Source organism: Vanrija pseudolonga, chromosome 2 (genome assembly GCF_020906515.1).
Source record: "Vanrija pseudolonga chromosome 2, complete sequence".
NCBI lineage: Eukaryota > Fungi > Basidiomycota > Tremellomycetes > Trichosporonales > Trichosporonaceae > Vanrija > Vanrija pseudolonga.
This window is the reverse complement of record NC_085850.1, coordinates 2,235,554-2,252,224: the sequence shown is the minus strand read 5'-3', so window position 1 is coordinate 2,252,224 and position 16,671 is coordinate 2,235,554. Positions and strand designations below refer to the sequence as shown.

General features: G+C 63.6%; 5 protein-coding genes across 5 annotated transcripts; 4 read left to right on the top strand and 1 right to left on the bottom strand.

Annotated features, from left to right (window-relative positions):
* Nucleotides 1-772: 772 nt before the first annotated feature.
* Nucleotides 773-2,524, bottom strand: LAC12_2 (Lactose permease; the record flags this gene model as incomplete). Its single annotated transcript, XM_062769132.1, has 3 exons — nucleotides 773-2,264; nucleotides 2,311-2,372; nucleotides 2,408-2,524. 3 exons carry the CDS (start codon nucleotides 2,522-2,524, stop codon nucleotides 773-775), a joined length of 1,671 nt encoding a protein of 556 aa, XP_062625116.1.
* Nucleotides 2,525-4,342: 1,818 nt separating this feature from the next.
* On the top strand, nucleotides 4,343-6,096 carry BGL1B_1 (Beta-glucosidase 1B; the record flags this gene model as incomplete). The annotated part of the gene is made up of 4 exons (XM_062769131.1): nucleotides 4,343-4,732; nucleotides 4,800-5,159; nucleotides 5,236-5,858; nucleotides 5,940-6,096. 4 exons carry the CDS (start codon nucleotides 4,343-4,345, stop codon nucleotides 6,094-6,096), a joined length of 1,530 nt encoding a protein of 509 aa, XP_062625115.1.
* A 1,845-nt stretch (nucleotides 6,097-7,941) lies between these two features.
* LOC62_02G002618 (uncharacterized protein) lies at nucleotides 7,942-8,325 on the top strand (the record flags this gene model as incomplete). The annotated part of the gene is made up of 1 exon (XM_062769130.1): nucleotides 7,942-8,325. The coding sequence occupies one exon, from the start codon at nucleotides 7,942-7,944 to the stop codon at nucleotides 8,323-8,325; it is 384 nt and encodes a 127-aa protein (XP_062625114.1).
* A 2,290-nt stretch (nucleotides 8,326-10,615) lies between these two features.
* On the top strand, nucleotides 10,616-11,224 carry LOC62_02G002617 (uncharacterized protein; the record flags this gene model as incomplete). The annotated part of the gene is made up of 1 exon (XM_062769129.1): nucleotides 10,616-11,224. One exon carries the CDS (start codon nucleotides 10,616-10,618, stop codon nucleotides 11,222-11,224), a length of 609 nt encoding a protein of 202 aa, XP_062625113.1.
* A 3,427-nt stretch (nucleotides 11,225-14,651) lies between these two features.
* LOC62_02G002616 (uncharacterized protein) lies at nucleotides 14,652-15,793 on the top strand (the record flags this gene model as incomplete). Its single annotated transcript, XM_062769128.1, has 2 exons — nucleotides 14,652-14,712; nucleotides 15,228-15,793. 2 exons carry the CDS (start codon nucleotides 14,652-14,654, stop codon nucleotides 15,791-15,793), a joined length of 627 nt encoding a protein of 208 aa, XP_062625112.1.
* Nucleotides 15,794-16,671: the final 878 nt, after the last annotated feature.

Below are 16,671 nucleotides of genomic sequence, written 5' to 3'. Positions count from 1 at the left end.
ACGTGGGAAGGCGTGCATGACGTGCGTGTTGACCTCGGTGCCGAGGTCAATGCCGGAGATAACGACGCTGCATCACGACGCACGCTTGTACGACGTCGAGCCCAGCCAGCTCGGCCTTCGGCACGACGTCATGCCGCGGGCGGCACGGCCGGCATCACCGGCATGCCGCGGCATGGCTCGGCAGGCCATGCATGTACGTCTACAGAGTCTAGAATCGAGCCGTTGGACATGTACATTACGGCGAGTGAGATGCCGAAGGGCGATGTGTCGCTGGTGGTGGGTGTGGCTGTGGGCTTGGCACGCGCCGACTCGGGCAGTGGCACTTGCCTCGCCCCTCCGTCGCTGGGCGCTCGCTATCCCCAGCCCAGCCAGACTCCCACCACGGGCCATCCGCCGTCGCTGAGTCGCTTAGTCTCCGGGCCACTTGATTCGCGACACAGGGTGCTGGGTTCGATCCTTGGAGGCGCCGACGGGCTCTCTTAAGTGTGAAAGCCTGGTAGCATCAACCCCCACCCCTGCGAGTCATGACCGTTTAGGGCCCCGGTAAGCTGAAGCGCTCGTCTCCCCCCCCCCCCCTTCTTTTGTTTTGTTTGGGCTTTTTTACAGCAGTTATGCCCACGCTTCCCAGGGTGGGTGTTGGGCTTGGCTGTGTATCTCACAAGCATCTGTATAACTCAATACCCATTCATAGACTTCTGCCCTATCACCCTTGCACCCACCCGCGCTACCTTCCCACAGCCTACACGATCCCCTCATACACACCACACACACGCTACTTGCGCTCGACAAACTCGGCATTGTCCTTGCGGATCGAGTCCGAGTCGACCGCCTCGTCGTCGCTACGCGCGCCGGCGATCTCGGGGCGCTTCTGGAAGCCATAGTGCGCGGGGCCCTCGAAGATGGCGGCAATCTCCTCGAGAGGGAGGGGGCCGTTGGGGCCGCGGGTCTCCATGACGAAGAAGAAGCAGTAGACGAACTCGAAGGCGAGGAAGGCGCAGAAGACAATGTAGTACTTCCAGTGGATCTTGGCGAGGGCGATGGGGTTGACGTACTGGTTGAACACGAGGGCGGCCGAAATAGTCATCGACTTGACCATGACACCCTTTGAGCGGACGCGGAAGGGGAGGATCTCGACGCAGTACGACACGACGAGCGGGCTCATGGCGACGGCGTAGAAGGCGTTGAAGAGGAAGATGAAGGCGACGACGGCGTGTCCGGCCTGCCTGTTGGCGTCCTTGGCGACGCACTTGCTCGTGTCGCCCTTGTTCTTCGCGACGCAGGCGGGGTCAAAGTCGTGCGACGACTTGGCGTACACTGCGGAGCATGCCGTCCAGAGACAGAAGCAGATACACATGCCGCCGGTGGAAGTGAGGAAGAGGAAGCGGCGGCCGACACGCTCGACGTTGAGGGCGCCAAGGATGGCCCAGAACCAGTTCCAGATCTGGAGGATGCCGTTGATGAGCGTCTTGTTGTTCTGCGACGTGATTCCAATGCCCTCGAGCACGACGGCGAGGTAGTACGACACGAGACCGTTACCCGACCACTGGGAGAAGAAGGAGATGGCGACGATGATGCGGATACGGCGGAGGTTTGCGCGCTCGGTGAAGAGCGCCTTCCACGAGCTCTGGGCCGACATCTCCTTCTCGCGCTCGATGGAGCTCTTGATCTCCTCGTACTCGAACATGGCGAGCGGGTCGTTCTCGTCCCCACCACAGTGGTACTTGCGGAGGAAGGCGATCGCCTGCTCGTCCTTTCCGTGGGCGATGAGCCAGCGCGGGGACTCGGGGATGAAGTAGATCATGCCGAACTGGATCACGCTCGGCAGGCCCTGCAGCAACGACGGGATGCGCCACGACCACGTGTTGGGAATGCGGAAGGTGCCAAACGTCGTCCACGCCGCGACGATCGCGCCGAGGTACCACATCGAGTTGTAGAGCGAGGTCAGGGGCCCACGGTGGGTGGGGAACGCGAGCTCGGACACGAGCACCGGCGCCGAGATGTTGCCAAACGACACGCCGAAGCCGATGAGGAAGCGCGACGCGATGAACATGGCCACGTTCTGCGCGCCGGCCTGCAAGCCAGAAGCGAGGATCATGATCGTGCACGCGAGGAAGATGGCACCGCGACGGCCGAGGTAGTCGGACGCGTAGGGCGCGAAGGGGAGACCGCAGATGGTGCCGATGGATTGGATGGCATTGTACACGCCGAACAGGGTAGGCTTGGTCTGCGGGTTCTTGAAGAAGGTGCGCCAGTTGTCGAGGGCACTGTGGGGTGAGCTGCGGGCCCGTGCGCGCGCCACTCGCCACTCACGTCAGACCGTTCATCATCGACCCGTCGTACCCGTTCGTCATGGACATGATGAGCACGAAGAACTGGCGTCAGCATGTACCAGAGCAGTAAGGCTCACAATGATGCCGTTCAGCTTGCCCAGGTGGCCGCGGTACCACCGCGTGTCGCGTCCGGCCAGGAGGCTCTGGATCGAGCTCGACACGCCGGCGGAGGTGACGGCGCCAGGTACGCCCATGGTGTTGTCTTGTTGGTTTCGGTGGTCGGTCGGTCGGTCGGTCGTCGCGAGGCTCGGGGCGTAATGTGCGCTAGCTGCTCTTATCTTGAAGCGCAATGTGCGTGCGTGCTGGCTCGATTTCCAGGCGCCCCACCCGGGCCTTTAGTACTCTGCGCGACGTGAGCAAAAACAACATTGCTCTCGGTCGTCGGCTACAATCGTCGCGAGAGCGAGATCTTACGCCTCCCTCCGCCTCCCTTCCCCTCCCCCGGCCCGCGGTCCCCGCGTGCCAAGCCCAGCGCAAAATGTGCGCCTAGGCCCCGCAGAGCACCAGCTGCGCAACGCACATTGTTCAACGCCGGTGGAAAACAGGGAGATAGGGTGGCTAACCCCGGTGGACTTCCAGGCGAATTGGAGTCGAGGTTGGCGGGGGCTTTTTTGGCTGGACGCACTGGCGTCTTGGCACCGTGGCGGCGTCGGGCACGGCTGTAGCCTGGTTATCTGGGACGTATTTGCGTGTGCATGGGCCGGTGGGGGTCTACAGTGAGTGAGGAGGATGCAGAGGTCACGAGGCCGGGAGGTGCGGCCCGGGCGTGTACCCCGGCACTCTGGAAATCTGGAGGAAGATGCGCGACTTGTGACTCTGCCCACCGCCGCCACCCCGCGTGTCGTCTGTCCGTCGGCCGTCTTCGATCGATCAACCACCATCTCCTCCAACGCGTCCACTCGCCAAGACGCTCGCACACTTCATGCACCATGACATGCACAGTATAAAGTCCGCCCACCCGACGCATACGCACGCACATTCTTCCCCAAATCCGCGTGATAACTCGTCCTTTCGCGAGAAAATGGCCGCGAAGGATACGTTGGGGCCCGCTTCACTGGTCGACAAAGTGCGCGCACCGCGTGCGGGAGTGCTAAAAGTGCGTAAATCGGCCGCATCAATGTCCGTGACCGCGTGAATAATGTGCTTGCGTGAGTTAATGTCCGACTGGAGCGAGTATCGGCGACCTCGCGATGGTCGGGTGTTGTTTGCGGGTGGTGGACGGAGGGAGTCCGAGTCGGCTCGGGGCGGTTGCTCGCGGCTCGCTCGGATGGGCTGTGCGCGTGATCGGCCGCGGTGGTGTCGTGTGCCTGTTTGACGTAGGTACGTTGACGCAGCGACATGTTCGAGTGGGTGGAGGCAAGACGAGGAGCACTGTGGCTAGTGCGAGGAGTCGCCACGACGCCGAAGACGGACCGACTCGGCCACTCCCGACTTCGGCAAGCCGCACCAGGCCCCCGCACCACACCTCCAACTTCACACTTCCCAGTCTCCAACCCCAGCCTTAGCACACAAGGTGGTGCATGCAGCCGTCCACTCTGCGTTCTGCGCCACACAAGTCACATGCATAGTCGTGTGCAGAGAAGTCAAGAGTCACGCGCCGGCAGTCGAGGCGGTCGGATCCAAACCGGCCGTCCGTGCCCTCGCTCGTCCCTGATACGGCGTTATCGATACGGCGTTGGCCCACCACCGTGCGGGGCCGAGCCGACGGGCAGAGACCCCAAGCTCCTCTTCTCGTCACTCACTGTCGTCCTGCAACCCAACCCCATGGACACCCCGGCGGGGGTACTGCTCTCCAGACACGCACCTTTTGCATGGGGAATGTGCGTGCCGAGGTGAATAATGTGCGTGCCATCAGCTGGTGGCCGTAGCATTGGACTGCTGAGCTGGGCCGAGCTGAGCTGAGCTGGGCTGAGGAGGTGAACAATGTCCGACCCCGTCTGCTGGGCCGGGTCGGCGTTCATCGTCAACCGGCCGGCAGTATCTCGTCTTCATAAACACTCACACCCGGCACCATGTCGCCAAGTACCACCACCCCGACAATGACAATCACCCCGCGCCCCGAAGAGCTCATCACGGCCGACGCGAGCCTCAAGGACACGCTCCCGCGCGACTTCTGGTTCGCGGCCGCGACCGCCGCGTACCAGATCGAGGGCGGCTGGGACGAGGACGGCAAGGGCGCGTCCAACTGGGACGTGCTGATGAACGATGACCCCCGCTTCGGGGAGAGCGGCGACGGCAAGATCGCGTGCGACTCGTACCACCAGTGGCGGGAGGACATTGCCCTGCTCAAGAAGTACGGCATGAACTCCTACCGCTTCAGCCTGGCGTGGAGCCGTATCATTCCTGATGGAGGGGCGGAGGACCCCGTCAACGAGAAGGGTGTCGAGTACTACGACAACTTGGTGAGTAGCCCGCCGACGAACTCGGTGCCGGCTCGCTCGCGCACCCTCGCTGACGCTCGGGTGCCAGATCAACGGCCTCCTCGACCAAGACATCACCCCCTTCGCGACCATCTTCCACTGGGACCACCCGTACACCCTCGAGCAGCGGTACAACGGCTTCGAGTCCGTCGACGACATTGTGCGCGACTTTGTCAACTACGCCCGCGTGTGCTTTGAGCGCTTTGGCGACCGCGTCAAGCACTGGATCACGATCAACGAGCCGCTCGTGTACACGCTCTTCAACGCGACGTACATGAAGGAGGGGCGCTGGACCGACAAGGAGCACGCCGCGTTCGTGCGTGGCCTGGTGCTGTGCCATGCGTACACTGTCGAGCTTTACGACCGCGAGTTTAGGGCCAAGCAGGGCGGCGAGATTGGCATTACGCTGGTGAGTGGCGAGGAGGCGAGGCCGCGGAGCGGCCGAGTCGGCAGAGCGCGACAGGCAAGCCGGCTCACACACCCAGAACATTGACATCTGCGTGCCCATCGACGACGCCGACCCTGCCGCCCGCGCCGCGGCGCACGCGTCCGTCGACCACATGCTGGGCATGTACGCGGACCCGATCTACCTCGGCTTCTTCCCGCGCACCGCGATCGACCGGTTCGGCGAGGAGCACCTGAGCTTCACGGACGCGCAGTGGGCGGTGGTGAACGCCGCGGCGGGCAAGGTCGACTTCTTCGGGATCAACCACTACTCCACGAGCTATGCCACCGGCAAGTGGTTCGACTACGAGACGGCGGACAAGTGGAAGCGGACGCGCGGGCTGCAGGAGCGCGTCAAGGAGCGTAACGGGCAGGTCATCGGCAACAAGGGCCAGGACGGCCACCCGTACGACGTGCCCTGGGGCTTCCGCCGCCTCCTGCGCCACATCCATAACCGCTACACGCGCAAGCTCGGCATCCCCATCATCGTGACGGAGAACGGCTTCGCAGTGGACCAGGAGTACAAGATGACGACCGAGGAGGCATGCCACGTCGGCGACATCCAGCGCCAGCAGTTCTACGCGGGGTATATCCGCGAGCTGGCGCTCGCTGTGCGCGACGACAAGATCCCGATCACGGGATACATGTGCTGGAGCTTGCTTGAGTGAGTGGACTAAAGCGCGAGGCGAAGCCGAGCGTGGAGCGCCTGTGATCTCCACCACAGTGTCGGTGCTAATACCCCCAGCAACATCGAGTGGACGACGGGCCATATCCCCCGCTTCGGCCTCACCGCCATCGACTTCTCCTCGCCCAAGCGTACCCGCACCCCCAAAGACTCGCCGTTCATGCTTCGCCGCGTGTTCGACCACCTCGTCTCGCGCGAGGTCAAGAAGGTCGAGTAGGAGTAAGAGTAGGGTTAGGTTGTGTACAATACGATAGAGACGGGCTATGGATTGTGTCGCAAGAGGGTTTGCGGACGGGCCTCTGAAACCTTGTCGCGGGTCAGGCGACCCACACTACAGAAGTCATGTGCGGCGCGCGTCGCTATGCATCTGATGCCATGTCATTCCTGCCGGTCGGGCACACAAGGACATAACACACGCGACGCGACAAGCCACCCGCGCCACCGGGGTAGCGCGTCGCCGCCCAACGCGCCTCGTGTGCCCGTGAGAAACTAGCGTGCAGACAATGAATGAAGGCACGCGGCGTGGTGGTGCTGCATTCAGCGGGAGCGTGTGTCGGTCGCCGGGTCGTGTCCGAGATACGCCCCGCCCCGCGGTACGCGCAGAGCGAGGAGGCTGAGTGCAGGCAGGCAGTGTTCGTCGGGCCCGCCGAAAGGTACATTGCATGCGGCATGCGGCACCGGCTTGCGGCAATGGGTGGGCCCCGGGTTGTAGCCCGCGTGCCAATGGCCGAGGAACCACCATACTGTGCGGTACGGGCCGGCGGGCCGCTCGCTAGCATTCCGCAGATTGATTGATTCAGCGTCGTGGATGCGTCGCGGGGCCACTAGCGCGAAGCAACCGCACAGTCTGTATGCCGGAAGGTGGTACGGCCGTATAGATAAGACACTGGGTGGTGGCGTGGGCATGACGCGGTGTGGGGCGCTACTGTAGCTCCCGCATCATTATCCACGGACAACAGGCTGTCGGTGCTCGCTTGTGCTGCATGGCGCTGAGACTAGGTGAATCAGTGGGCATAGCAGGCCTTGCTTGCTGGGCAGTGGTATTCCGCGGATTCCAGACGCGACGAGTGTTGTCTCTCGCCTCGTCTATTGTCGCCGGCCGCAGATGCTCAAGCTCACACACAACAGCAATCATGTGTAGCTACACGATGCCAAGAACGTGCACATGCATACGACATCCCTGCGGGGGTAGGGCACGGGCCTGCGCGGTAATCGGCGGCGGAGAGGTCACCCCCGGTCGGAAAGTGACGGGGCACACGCCACCCCGCGTCGTGGGCTGGCTGGCGTACTATGACGTCTGGCCTGCTGTCCTCGGTGGTGCTTGTCCGCGGCGGTGTTGTGTGCGCCAACACCGATGAGTAAGCATTGTACGTGGTGGTGCATGCATCGTAGTAGTGCATTGTGTAGTGCTGATTAGACGCACAACAAGGTGGGCGATAGACGCCATGGGACAATGCTGCAGTCGTCCCATGGTTCGAGTGGCGCCAGCCAGCCATACGCGATAAGCACAAGCACAAGCGTTGACGGGTCCAAGCGGCGTCCCCGCAAACAAACCCGCATGGCGTGCGGGGTGCAAGGGGGTGTGTTGTTCGGCACGACATGGCGGCCCACCCACCCAGGGACGTGCGTGGGCGAGTGGACATTAGCGGCATTGAGCGGCGTGGTACGTGGCCCCTGGGTGTACTATGCTCGGCACTCGGCCACAGCCAGCCCTGGCGGCGGGCGGCTCGGCGGAGACTCTCCGGCCCGAGGAGTAGTCGTCGACTCGGTTTGCATTGCCCGTTGGTTTGACTCGTGCCCCCCCCCCCGACTCCCAGGGTATCCGGACATCATGCACCGATGCATGCGTCCGCGTCGAGATGGATATATTTCTGCGTGTGTCTCGGGCTTCTTGTCGACGCTGCATATCCCACCTCGCGTTGCCACTGCATACTTGCACACTTGCACCCCTCTACTCATCGCTATCACGCCTGCACACGACCTCACCACCACCCCGCACAGCGCCACCGGCAAATCTTCACCCGACCCTACCATCACCACCCCCGCCACCACCACCACCACAATGTCCATCGCATCGCACCACACGTCCTTCGCCCCAGAGTTCGACTACGAGGGCTACGCGGCCTACGAGCTCACCCTCGCGAGCTACCACGAGGCCCTCCTCGCCACCGTGCTCCAGGAGCACCAGCTCGCCGAGGCCAAGCGCCAGCGCACGCGCAAGCGCGAGGCCGAGGCCAAGGCCATGCTCGCGAGCCTCAAGAACCTCAACCTGGGCTACGCTGCGTCCCAGTCGCGGCGCCAGCGCGCGCCCTCGGCCTGCCCCAGCCTGTCGAGCTCGACGACGAGCTCGGCCGCCTCCTCGCCGGCCCACTCGCCAGACGACATGCCCGCCGAGCTCCTCGAGTGGGCCGATGCAGGCGGCCGCGTGCGCCTCGGCAAGTCGTAGTCTGCACCCACACGCATCCCCGTCGCTTGCCGCTCGCACACTCCCAAGAACACACGTTACTTGGCGCCGCCGGTTGTAACAGCCGCCGTGGCATACTCGCCTCGGTCGGCGAGTCGGACTCGCCGCCGCCCCCGACGCCGCCGCTCAACGACCGCTCGCGGCCCTCTACGCCCGCGACTACCGAGACGGCACAGTCGGCCCCCAGCAGTCAGCTGGCCAATCTCGCGATCTCGCATGCGACTGCCGACCTGCCTGCATGCGAACAAGAGAACGATCTCGATGCATCTGCATTCGGATGCATCTGCATGCGTGCACATGCACGCGCACGCACGCGCATGCACGCACGGGCAGCCGAGCCCACCGCACCGCCTGGCGCGCAACCGTGCACGACGGAGCCGCCACCGCTGCTGCGTACAGTCACCGTGCCGCCCGGCCCGCCCCACGCACACCCATCGCACCCCGCATGCCTCCGCCGCACGCACCATCGGGCACCTCCTACATACCTTGGGACGGCCTGCCCCATGCCCCACGACAACAATACCGCATACCTCATTGCATTGCATTGCATCCCAGATACGGTTACAGTGCATGCACCCCAGATACGATTAGCGTTGCGAGTGTAACCATCGCATCGTGCATTGTCCATACACTTCACAGTTTGTTTGCATGTATCATTGTTCAGAAGCATCTCGAAGGCAGTGGCGGCAAGGCGGCGGCGAGATTGCGGGGGAAAATGTGGTGTGATGTTTGGCGACCTCGGTAATCCAGCAACTGACTGTGTCGAGTCGTCCCATGCGGTCGGTCGAGAGCACCATTTGGTTTTGCACTGGCTGTGGGTGGTCAAGACGCTTGACGCTGCCTCGGCGCCCAGCCAAACCGGCGCCCATGGCCAGCGCGTACGTACTGAGCCACCCGGCCACACCACACACGGCGACCCGGCGCCGCGCCAAGCGCCAAGACGACCGACGGCGAGGGCACGGTCGGCAGCCGAGCCGTGATGGTGCGGTTTATGCGGTGCAGGGGCCACCGGGGGACGCGGGGTCGGAGACCGGGGCGTGTCCGTCGGGCGTTCAGGGGCGTCGCGTGGAGGCCACGTGCACCACGTGCCGTTCGCCACCGCGCCGCGCCCTCGCTTCCGACCGCTCACCGACGGCTCTGTTGCCTCGGCGAGCGAGCCAGCCCGCCGGGACCCGCCCGGGTGCCAGCACCGCTCGGCGCGCGCTGTCGTGTGTGTGTCTGCATCGCCGGCGCATCGCATGCTGCGGCGGCTCCACAATGGGGGCCGGGTTTCCCGAACAGACACGGTGCAAGAGACCGTGTCAACAAACGCATATGCATGCGTCGTTGTAATCAACGTGTCGGTCGTAGAAACGTGCATCAGCAGTGCTAGCAGTGATGGGCCTGGGCTCGACTCGACTCGGCGCCGCCGCAGCTAGTCAGCATTCTCGACGTCCACCTCCACGCCGCGCCTCCACAGTGGAGATAGTCCACCGTGGTGGAATGAGTGGAGGCACGCCGCCGCGCTGGACGCCGTGTGTGTGCAAGGTGACGGTGCATGACGTGTGGGCGTACCCGCCTGGCCTCACCGGCCGGCAAGGGCTTATTAACCCCTCTCATTGATAATATAGTGGACTCTCCGGGCGGGTTATAAAGCATGCAACCAGGCCAAAACAGTGATTAGTCAGGGATAACATGTCCGGCGGCGGGGTGCTCGGCCGGCCGAGCGCGCGCGTCGGGATTTCCACTGCCACCACTTCACTTCCACAGCAACAGCTCCACACACATGCATGCATCGATGCGTGCACATGCATGCATGCAGTGTACTGCGACGAGGCGGGCACAGCGCATCATCGCCCTCGGTTGCGCTCGCTTTGGTCGGTTGCGTCTGGTTGAGGAAGCCGAACCCGACGCGGCGAGCGAAAAAAAGAAAAGCTGACGGGGCCCGCCGGCCGGGCGCAGTCACCCCGTCTGGCCCTGGCTGGCCTGCCTGGCCGCCCGCACCGGTCCCTCGGCCTCGGGGTCGGTTTACTACCAGCAGCCCAGAGTTGGCGCCTCGCTGGCCGCGTCGTCACCTCGGCACCGGCGGGGTGTAAGCAGCTTGATGCAGCATGACGACTCGACGCGAGGTGGACGTGGGCGAGGGATAGATAAAAGGGTTTGCCATCGATGCATGGAAGAAGTTTCCCACAGACAATCACAACAACAACAACAACAGTCACTTGCGATAGCCACGGGCATCACACCACAACTACCTCTGCCACCACCACACCCCCGAGCCCACACCGCCGCCATGCGTCCCGCCGGCCTCGAGATCCACCTGCCCCACAACAACTTCAAGCACTACCGCACGTCATCGTCGGGCGCTTCTTCTGCTGCTTCCTCGTCGGCCTCCCCAACCCCCTCGACGATGAGCACGTCGCCCACCTACCCCATCACCTTCACGCGCGACGACCTGCCCGCGCGCTCGGACGAGACCTTCCCCGCATACGCATGCTACGAGCACACGCTCGCAAGCTACCACAACACCAAGCTGCGCCAGCTGCTCGACGACGCCGAGCAGCTGCGCACCGCGTCGCCCACGCCGCCGACGACCCCTTCGTCGCTCCTCCCCGCGTTCACCAGCGACCTGCCCTCACCCGTCCTCGTCGGCGGCGTGCTCCGCCTCGCGCCTGAACGCTCCCACAACGCGTCGACCGACACGCTTGTCGAGGAGGACGTGCAGCGCCGCGTCGCGGTCAAGATCCGCCCCGCGCGCACCCACTCTGCCAGCGACGAGCTCGCGCTCCACACGGCCGTGACGCACGCTGAAGAACGGCCAGGCTTCAGCTCGTGGCTCTCGGGCCTGTTCGTCTCGCGCGGCCGCAGCACCAAGCGCTCCGGATCAAGCCGCCGTCGTTGAGCAAGCTGGGGCAAGCACGCGTTCGTTGTACAAGATTAGACTGGCTGGCGCCAACTGTATTTTAGTTAACCCTGGGCGACGACGTCGGCCCGGAGGACACGGCCGAGAGGCGGCCTCGAGATAGCGGCATTTGTTGTACTCCTATGAATCCTCCATTCAGCGAGCTTTGCATGCTTGGTCGCGACGACGGGCGGCGCGGTCTCGAGCAGCGAGGCGATTGATGCATTGACTCAACCGAGCCGCTCGCGAATTTGTGTGGCCGTCGGCCATTGATAGTGGGCAAAATACTGATACACTCAGCCGCGGTGACGTCAAGATCGCCGAGGGCGTCTGGCTCGCCGAGGCTCCGAGGCGTGACCGAGACGTGTTGTGCATCTACGAGCCACAACACCTCCAAGACAATGCATGCATGCAGCAACAACGACGTCCAACGCATCGGTCGGTCGTATGTAGCAACTGGCCCGGCTACACCACACACCGCACTTACTTACCCCCGCGGCCCCCGGCCGAGCCGCGGCGGTGACTTGCACCCCAGCCCACGTCGGCGCGGGTCCCCGGGTCCCCGCAACGTGATGGGCGCGATTATGTAGCTGAGGCAAGCTGCACCGCGAGGCATGGCGACCGGGTGGCGCTGGTGTCGGGTGATGTTGGATGAGAGGGCACTTGGCCCGACGAGGTCGGGCGCGGGGCTCGGTGTGGCTTGTAGAGTACATGTACGCCGCTGACGTTGGGCCGGCCATCAAAGGCGGCACGTCGCCGCCCTCGCCTCGGTGGAGCCCATGTCCATGGACCGTTGGAAAGTCTCCGCGCAGTGCCGTATATGCCGAGTCCTGCTTCTCCGAAGCGGGGTTATAGATTGTTGGTCAGCTGTCGCTGTTCGACGAGAGCGGGGGCTGCCGCCTGCCGCTGGCCGACTTGTATAGGCATTCATTCCTTGCGCAGAGCGGGGCTTGGCTTGGCTTCGGTCCTCCGGTGCGGGGTTATCGAGTCCAGTGGGAGATGGCTGCGGTTCACGGTCGGCAACTTCAGATGGACTCGGGTATGGACGCCAGACGCGATCCATCGGAGTGTCACGCCGAGCCTGGCGGTGGGTCGGGGTCATTCATTCCGGCCAGTGGTGCTCGCCACGAGTGGGCGGCTCTCCTCACCGCGGCGGGGAAGGGGGCGTGGCGACACCTGTCGGCCTTGTGCAGTTTCGTGAGTGAGGGTCGAGAGGGAACTGCAGACGGCCGCCTGGTGAAGGTGGGGGGGTGATACCCACACCACCGACAGTCCAGGTCTCATCCGCACAAGTCGGAAACTCACCGACGACCGGCTGGCCGTCGGAAACGTGTCTAGACGATGTGCTTTCTCCGCGAGGGGACGCCAATGACCTCGTAGACGCGATTACACGAAGCCGGCAGGAAGATGTTTGTTGCTTGCCTCTGGAAGCGGGGTACCTTCGCGAAGAGGGTGCCGGAGGCAGTCATCCCGCCGGAGTCGGCGAGCTCCACTGGCCTGCCTGCCGACATACCACGTGCCGCGGCGCGGCGCACATGCCTCGGAGGCCGTAGTGTGACGATGATCGCCGGTTTAGAGGCTCCATTCCTTGCTTGCTGAGTGAGAACGGCACGGCGATCTTGCAGGACTAGGTAGGAGCAGGCCGGCGTGCCGAGGAGAGTGGCACCAATTCGGCGTTCCAGTGTGCCCCGAGCCATGGTATGTTTTCCGCTACATCTGCTAATGTTGCAGGTGAGCGCGGGTCAACGGCAGGAAGAGGGCGCTTGAAAGCAGAGGAGCGTAGGCGGATTGACAACCCAAGGACTGTTCCGCGGGCTCCGCGTAAGCCTCATCAACTCTCTCAGCTTGAGCTCGGGTCAGAGTGTGAGTCAACATGCCGCTTCGCGCCACCATGGCTGGCTGAGTATATCCAGAAGCCGCAGATCGGATGACGACAATGTGCAGACTTGCCCAGTGTTCCGTGTGTCCGAGGAGGCAGTGGTGGACAGGTCGGTGTCGATCACCAGCCACCAAGTCGGCCCAGTTCACGGCAGCCGACCGCCGAGGGGAGGCATCCCAGATTTGACAACGAGCTCAGCCGCAAAGCCGAGCAGCTTCACCGTCATTGCAGTTCCTTCCTGTGCCATGGGGAATGTATCCCAGGCGCGCCTGGTGAGGTGCGGCCACTCCGTTCTTGAGAACTTGCACGCGGCGCGGGGGCGAGCGGCAAGTGGAGCCGCGGAACTCACATACCCCTCAGAGGAATTTGTCGCGTGCATCCACCTACCTTGGCGCAGTACTTGTCAGTGTACATTTGTGCGAGGTTTGCGAGTGGTGGATGGTGTCGTGGCGCCGCCATAGGTGGCTGGGGCTGTTCACAGCACCACCACACACGACATACCCAGTGCTCCTTGCTTGGCGCCACGTCACTAACCGAGTCACGAGCTTTCACGTCCTTTGTCATGCTTTTTGCTCGCTCGCACTCTGCATGTCAGCAATGTGCTTGCCTAGCACAGCATAGCACCATCTCCCACATTCGCGTGCAGTTGCCTCGGTCACGACTCACACGACTCACACACACGTGTGTACCGACCACGCTGGAAAATTTGTCCCATGTGGGTGGGACTGCCATGACTGCGGCCTCTTCGCAAGCTGCAGTAACCGACTGGGAAACGTTTCGGCAAGCGCTGCCACGTCGTGTCAAGGTGGCCTCGACTCGACCAGCCACCGGCGTACGGGTGGCGGTGACCAACGTGAACGCCGAGCGTGTGCCACAGCCCAAGGTGGCGGCTACCGCCCGAACGCCTTGCAGGTTTTCTTACACTGGCTGCCTGTCTGATCCAGATCCATCCAGATGCACGCAGCCACCCGCCACACGATGGTTGACTGATCTCGGTTACACTTCGAACCTTGTCTCCTCGAGGCTGACGCCGTCGAGGAGGCGGCGTAACCCACGCCCGGGCCGAGATGGGGCCGCCCAGCACTTGGCGAAGGTTTGCTGGAACCGCATGGTAGGTAGTAGTACTGCATGCTCCCTCTCCCCTCGCGTTGGCGAGAGACGAGACCCCGCGGAAATGCAGGTGGACGCCACTTGGGCTGAGAGAGCGAGAGTGAGACACTGTCGGTTGTTGCGGAGGCGGAGGCGGCGGGCGGGTCGAGGCTTCCGCCTTGGCGACCCCCATTTCCGTGCCACACGCCGAGGGCACCGAGCGTGCCGAACCGCGGGTGTTGTATTTCCAGCGATTAGGAAGGGGCCGAAGGGGTATTAGGACCGCATTAATGGCCAGCCACGTGGTGATTAGAAATACGTCGTCGCGATGCGTCGCTATAGTCGGTTGGATTTCGCATGGCCGGCCGATTCCAGCAGACGACCTCGACGACTGTGGTTACTAACTGCCTCGGCCTTGCGTCGCTCGCTCTGTGCTGCACCGGCCGTACCCTCTCCGCCATGGTGCAACTTTTTTTGTCTGTACCTCCGCATGTCCGAGCTCTGCGAGTACAAAAGGCCAGTATGCTGTTGCTGATAATGGTGGCTTTAGAACAATGCAGCCTGCAATGCGGCGCGGGGCTTGTAGCTGCAGCATTCCAGTGACGTACGGACGTGGCCCCAGGGTCATTCCTCGCGCCACCACCCACCACCACCACTGCTGTACCACCACCACAGCCAAACTTAGCCCCGCTCCACAATTCAACAGCCGTCCACCCATTTGTCAAAGTCGAACGATCCTATCATCACATCGTCCCATACTGCTACTACTAGACCACTATAGACATACTACATAAGCACACACTGTCACCATGCGCCCAGCCTCGGCAAGCATCACCAGCGTAGCGGCCACCAGCGCAGCAGCGACGACTCTGGCCTCTGTCCTCCGCCCCGTTTTGGCAACCAGCTCCACCTCGTGCCGACACACCCAGAGCGCAGCTTGCAACATCGACACCTTCCCCCCGCCCAGCCTCAAGGCGTACTTGGCCCAGACCCCGAGCCGGCAGTGAGAGATGTGGCCCAACGCGACGGCCACAGGAGGAGGAAGAGGGAGTAACGGCATCGGCGGCCACGGCGACGGCCTTGTTGGTGCCGGCCTCGCGCCGCTCGTCTTCGCCGTCGTCGTGTCGTCGTGGATCGTGGCGGCGCGTATGGCGCGAGGAAAGGCCCACGGTGTAGACGACACGGCGTACTCGCCACCGGCGCCGCCGGGCAGGAGCACCAGCGCCAGCCTACGCCCCAAGGGGCGTAAGCTGGGCCGCGCGGCCCCACGGCACGGTCGACACGCTCGCTGGCTCGCGCACGTAGTGCCCGCACTCGTGTGTGATGCGCGCGAGGGCGCTGAGATCTGGGACCTGGGCACTTGCGACGAAGGCGACGACGGCGTCAAGGCAGGCGACACGTACTGGGACCTGAGCCACGACCACGACCACGGCCACGACTCGGACCCCGACTCCGACGACACCGACGCCGCTCCCGCCCCGCCGCCGACGCCTCTGCTGTCGACGCTCGACCTCTTGGCGGACCTTGGCTACGACGACGACGCCGAGAGCTCCGACGGATGCCCGAGCGGATGTGCTACGCCGCGCGCGACGCCTCGGTAGGCGGAGGAGGCGGCAGAGGGCGGAGGCAGAATCGAACGAATCGTCCACGACGACGCCCCCTTCGCCTTGCACCGTTCTAACACCGCCGCTGCTCTGCGTCATCAGCAGAGATCTTGTCCTCGCCCCGGTCGAATCGACGCTTGTTGCTACTTGCTGCGCTCCAAGGCTCTGCCACATCATCAGACAACATCAGACAGCATCAGACAAGTGGTCGCATGACGATCCATACCGGCGGAGCAGTCGCCAGAGGCTACCCCGAATAAGTCCGATGTTTTGAACTTTCACCGACTCTTCAACACCCCCGACTCTTGACCACCCTCGCCCTGTTCCGCATCCCCCTGTCCTGGCGCGCGAAGACAACGACGGCAGCACGTCACCCGCATACTACCACCGCTCCGCGTATCGCGTACTCGGGGGTGGACACAGGCAATGGCCACGGTGCGGGAAACCACTCCGGCGGAGGCGGAAAGACCGAGTCCAACGGAGGCAGAAGCGGAGGCAGCTCCGTGTGTGCTGGGCATCAACATTCATGCGACCGAGTATCGCACGTCGCCTCGCTTCGGTTGATCGCCGCAGTCGATGTTCACAGACACTGGAACCGGTGTCCGTTGGACCGGTGGCTGGTGTGGCGGTTGGCCCATGGCTTGGTACCACCTGTGGCTTGGACCATGGCGCACTGGCCGCCGTGGGGCACCGGAAGGGAACTGCAAGTCTGCGCCACAGCCCCGCCACCACATGACTGCTGGGATTGTCCACATGATCGCAAAGCATTGTGGCCTACACGCTGTCGGAGGAGAAGAGGAGGCGCCGTGTCGACATGGGCGGAGATCCCACTCATGCCCGCGGCGCTTGAGGACCAGGTCAACCCAGCACCAACT